Source organism: Dufourea novaeangliae, unplaced genomic scaffold (assembly GCF_001272555.1).
Source record: "Dufourea novaeangliae isolate 0120121106 unplaced genomic scaffold, ASM127255v1 scaffold64, whole genome shotgun sequence".
Taxonomy (NCBI): domain Eukaryota; kingdom Metazoa; phylum Arthropoda; class Insecta; order Hymenoptera; family Halictidae; genus Dufourea; species Dufourea novaeangliae.
The window spans coordinates 2,124,923-2,129,725 of record NW_015373954.1 but is presented as its reverse complement, the minus strand read 5'-3'; the positions used below and the strand labels follow the sequence as shown (position 1 = coordinate 2,129,725).

At 42.4% G+C, this 4,803-nt stretch overlaps 1 protein-coding gene across 1 annotated transcript; it reads left to right on the top strand.

Annotated features, from left to right (window-relative positions):
- The first annotated feature begins 325 nt into the window (after positions 1-325).
- On the top strand, positions 326-4,135 carry LOC107186221 (alpha-N-acetylglucosaminidase). The gene is made up of 14 exons (XM_015574042.1): positions 326-398; positions 480-760; positions 918-1,096; positions 1,169-1,387; positions 1,460-1,687; positions 1,768-1,831; positions 1,917-2,062; positions 2,147-2,231; positions 2,319-2,468; positions 2,771-2,913; positions 2,980-3,139; positions 3,212-3,402; positions 3,494-3,879; positions 3,946-4,135. Exons 1-14 carry the CDS (start codon positions 326-328, stop codon positions 4,065-4,067), a joined length of 2,427 nt encoding a protein of 808 aa, XP_015429528.1. The 3' UTR covers positions 4,068-4,135.
- Positions 4,136-4,803: the final 668 nt, after the last annotated feature.

The window sequence follows — 4,803 nt, the reverse complement described above, 5'->3', positions numbered from 1 at the left end:
TTCATAATCACCGGCACGATTATCGTCGACAATATTGTCCTGTGTCTTCAATATTTACCCATAGTCTCTTGAACTGTTTACCCAGATAAATAACGGAGCTCCCGAGAAACTTACCCGAAGCAATTCTCCGTCCACGAAGTCTCGGCGATAGCGATGTCTCGTCGAAAATGTAATTGCATCGTTGCGAACCATCGCGACGGTTAGTGGTCAGAGGTTCCATCAGATAAGGGGAGATGGTAGTCGGAGTAGGGAGGGATTGTGCTTTTATAATTCTCTATCGTCCGCCGTACAGTCTGAAACGGTCATTGCGAGACGATCGCCCGTGATGTCGTTGTTAAAGTTCTCGTTTGCAATTTTCGTGATCGTCGTAGTGCGCAGTGAACACGCGAAGCAGGATGGTAAGTGAATTATTTCAACCGTCATACCTACAGTTGACATTAATCCAGATAATATTCTTAGTTTCTTCTTTGATTGACCAGAACAACAAGAACACAAATTTTTATTCACAACTTTTAAACAAAATAATAATCGAGATTATTACCACAGTGATTTTCCTTTCATCAAAAATAAGAATAAAACTTTAGAATATTCTGCAGCTTTCCAGAACACGCTGGGTCACCTGAGACCCCAGACTCCGCTGGAAGTGCAGGCGAACGCGGCTAAGGGCGTCGCTGCGAGACTGCTGGGCGCGGATCGGGCCGAATTGTTCGTAATGATCGTGAACTCTGATCTAGGACCCATTGGAAAAGATACTTTCACGGTAATTCACTTACCTTTTCGTCGTTCAATTGGTATCAACAAAAAGTGGGAACGCGATGCATTCGTTATCTGGGCTCACAAGATTTTCTGATTGCTTGAGATGATTTTCACATAAACCAGTAACCAATAACTGAATTATAATAATAGTGTCATTTTAGATAATAAAAAATTCACTCGGAAAAATCGAGATCACCGGCACTTCCGGGGTGGCTGTAGCTTGGGGATTGTACTACTACCTGAAGACCTACTGCAACGTTCACGTATCATGGGATGGGGATCAGCTCGAGCTACCGAACACTCTTCCAGATGTTCGTGTGAACGTCACATCGAACGACAGGTTGCTTAAACATTACACATCTGAACCAACCCGTATCGATCGATTCTGTAACTAACATTATATTCACAACAGATTCAGATACTATCAAAACGTTTGCACTGGAAGCTACAGCTCAGCCTGGTGGCAGTGGGATGAATGGGAGCGAAACATCGACTGGATGGCCCTTAATGGGATCAATTTGGCGCTTGCTTTCACCGGGCAAGAAGCAATCTGGGAACGTGTATACCTTGAATTAAACTTCACCAGGGACGAGATCAATGGACACTTTGGGGGACCAGCATTTTTGACCTGGTAAAGCTGTCCCGATTGGTCTTATGCAAATACTCTTTGTACGTTCATGGTGATTTTAGGATGATTTTTCAGGGCTAGAATGGGCAACATCCGTGGTTTCGGTGGCCCTTTGACTCGAGCCTGGCACGAAAAATCGATCCGTCTGCAGCATCTTATCCTCCAGAGAATGAGAGATTTAGGGATCGTTCCTGTTCTACCAGCATTCGCAGGACACGTGCCCAGAGCCATTACAAGACTATTTCCCAAGGCGAATGTGACTAAATTTGGCACCTGGAATCAGTTTGAAGATAAGTATTGTTGGTAAGTGATACACAAAAATGATTCACCGAATCGTCACGAAGCTTCTCCTGTGATACAGAAAAAAGCATCCTCGTTTTTAGTCCCTACCTCTTAGAGCCCACGGATCCACTCTTCCAGACTATCGGTGAGAAGTTTTTGAAAACGGTAATTTGGGGACATCATTGTTAAACAAGACAACTGTTTTTTTTTTTTTCTTAATTGTATAATACCAAGCGTCACTGTTCGACAGTATATCGAAGAGTTTGGTACCGACCACGTCTACAATTGCGACACTTTCAATGAAAACGAACCGTACACCAGTGAGCTGAGGTTCCTCAGGAACATTGGACAATCGGTTTTCAAGGCTATGGAGAACGTTGACCCCAAAGCAATATGGTAGGGGCGTTAACAATTTGATAGACTATCATTTTAATTTAGGAAACAAATACAACACAAAATAAAGTGCACTTATTGGTCAAGGTTAATGCAAGGTTGGTTGTTCGTCCACGACTACACGTTCTGGACCGAACCCAGGGCGGAGGCTTTTCTGACGTCTGTGCCAATTGTAAATAGTCGAAAATAAAATAGAGAACTAGGAACTAAGAAGAAAGATTTCCGACTTCCGATCAGAATGTATAGTTGCTAATTTCAGGGACGGATGATCGTGTTGGATCTTCAATCGGAACAGCTCCCCGAGTACACAAGATTCAACTTCTACTACGGTCAACCTTTCATTTGGTGTATGCTTCACAACTTTGGCGGAACACTGGGCATGTTTGGCTCTGCGAGCATTATTAACCACGTGAGCATGACTTATAGTTCGTTATTTCCTGTAATACAAACGGACATGTGTCCAAACGATTCCTCGAATTAACCGCTTTCAGTCGAAACATTGAGGTACTGATTCTTTTTTCTTACCTCTTTTCGTTATACAGTAAATCATCGATGAGTGTTCGAAGGCTTCTCAGCGTTGAGTGTTCAGGTATCCCCACCACTTGGCCCTTGACTCGTTCTACCTTCTCCCCAGTGGTGGGTATGACGTCTGAACATTCAGGAGCTTTCAAACACTCATCGATGATTCACTGCATTTCGCTTTTATCTCAGCGCGTTCTCGAGGGAAGAAACACCAAGGGAAGTACAATGGTGGGGACAGGCTTAACACCCGAAGGAATAAACCAGAACTATGTGATCTACGAACTAATGAACGAGATGGCCTATCGCCGCGAGTCTATCAATTTAGACGATTGGTAATATTACAATTGTTTTTATCATGCTTCCTTCCACACGACTGTCGTCCGATACGAATACTTCAGGTTCGAGAACTATGCCAGTCGGAGGTACGGCGCGTGGAACGAATTCGCCGTCACAGCTTGGAAAAGTTTAGGACGAACTGTTTACAATTTCTCTGGCTTGAAACGTGTACGTGGACGTTACGTGATCACTCGACGTCCGAGTATGAATCTGACTCCTTGGGTACTTACGTCGTTTTCCGTAAAATTGGAGTAAGATTTATTCAAGCTTTCTTATTAACTTATGTTTTTTTAGGCTTGGTACAAGTCCGACGTGTTTTTCCATACGTGGAAAACTTTCTTGCAAGCGAGAGTCGGAAGAAGGAACAGTACCCTGTATCGTCACGACGTGGTGGACCTAACGAGGCAAGCTCTTCAGCTGAAAGCAGACGATATTTACGTGGACTTGATGGAATCTTTCGACAAACAAAACATTACTGCCTTCAGGTAACGATCGATTGATTTCTTTTTGGATTTGTTATAGTGCACTCTCCGGGGCATTTTAACCAGTTACCATTTTTTGTTCCATTCGCTTTAGATCGTATTCTGAATCGTTGCTAGAACTTTTCGACGATTTGGAGTCGATACTGGCCTCTGGAAAAAACTTTCTGCTGGGCACGTGGTTACGGGACGCGAAAAATCTGGCCGTGAATAACGCGGAGAAACTGTTGTACGAGTACAATGCCAGAAATCAGATTACATTATGGGGACCACGGGGTGAAATCAGGGACTACGCATGCAAGCAATGGTCGGGAATGATTGCGGATTATTACAAGCCACGATGGGCCATTTTCCTCGATGTCCTCGGTAACGATCTTAGTAACGGCACGAAGGTGAACGTTACCAAGATCAACGAGAGAATTTTCGAAGAGGTCGAGAAGCCTTTCACGTTTGACCGGAAGATTTATCCGTCGGAAACAAAAGGCGCGTAAAGGTTTGAACGGTTGATTAAAGATTAACTTAAGATTGCGCTGACAGTGTTGTTCGTAGGTGACAGTATCGAGTTAGCGATGAAAATTTTATCCAAGTGGCACAAACCAACGAAACTGGAGGCAAAGTCGCTTAGGATGTTTGGGAATCTAAACGGCAGATGGGAGGAAGGAAGGATCTAATTGAAGAATTATTTGTAAAATGATTTGTTCGACGAGGGTTGGGCGATTATTAAATACACGACCACGTAAACTTTATAAAGATGGTTAATATTGGTAAAAGGACATTCTAACGTCGGATAAAATATTACAGAATGAAACAACAACGATAGATTCGTTGCTCGGAGTCGAGCTAGAGGAAAATCGTAGACCTATAGAGATTGTAAAAAGGAATTATATTTAACAACCGACTGATACCTGGATAGAAAGTATGTCGGCTACGGTAAACTATTTAGACGCAAGAGATGTTGTAAAAGTACTTCGCTCGTCAGCTTCGTTCTCACTGATCAAAAGGTAATCTGGCAGTAGAGAATTAACGGTACCATTTGACTAACCAACTGCCTTTCCCTATGACAAAGTAAGTAACGAAAAATCATCGGTGAGATTGATTGTCGAAGAAAATCAATATTAGGTTTGAGAGAAATGACTTTTGGTCACTAGTCCAGTCAACGCTTTCTCTTCATCTCTTGACGATCTTTGAAACCTTAAACCCTCAATTGGCCAAGTTGATGACCTCTTCTATATATTCATTACGCAAACGACTCTACAGTTCTAATTTAATTATTGTGGGTAGATTGCTCGTTGAAATCCCCTGAATTAATTTTTAGATTGGAATAGAAGGAAAAATTATAAATGTACTTAAAACAATTACAGCTTGTTACATTTGTAATTTATGTTTAAATCGTCATTGAAACTCGCC

What these genes read in the sequence shown, in the direction of transcription:
- LOC107186221 (XM_015574042.1), top strand. Translation starts at nt 326, where the DNA reads ATGTCGTTGTTAAAGTTCTCGTTTGCAATTTTCGTGATCGTCGTAGTG. An exon ending in TTTGAAGATAAGTATTGTTG is followed by an intron (nt 1,688 to 1,767) that starts GTAAGTGATACA and finishes CCTCGTTTTTAG; the next exon opens with TCCCTACCTCTTAGAGCCCA. An exon ending in CTGCGAGCATTATTAACCAC is followed by an intron (nt 2,469 to 2,770) that starts GTGAGCATGACT and finishes CTTTTATCTCAG; the next exon opens with CGCGTTCTCGAGGGAAGAAA.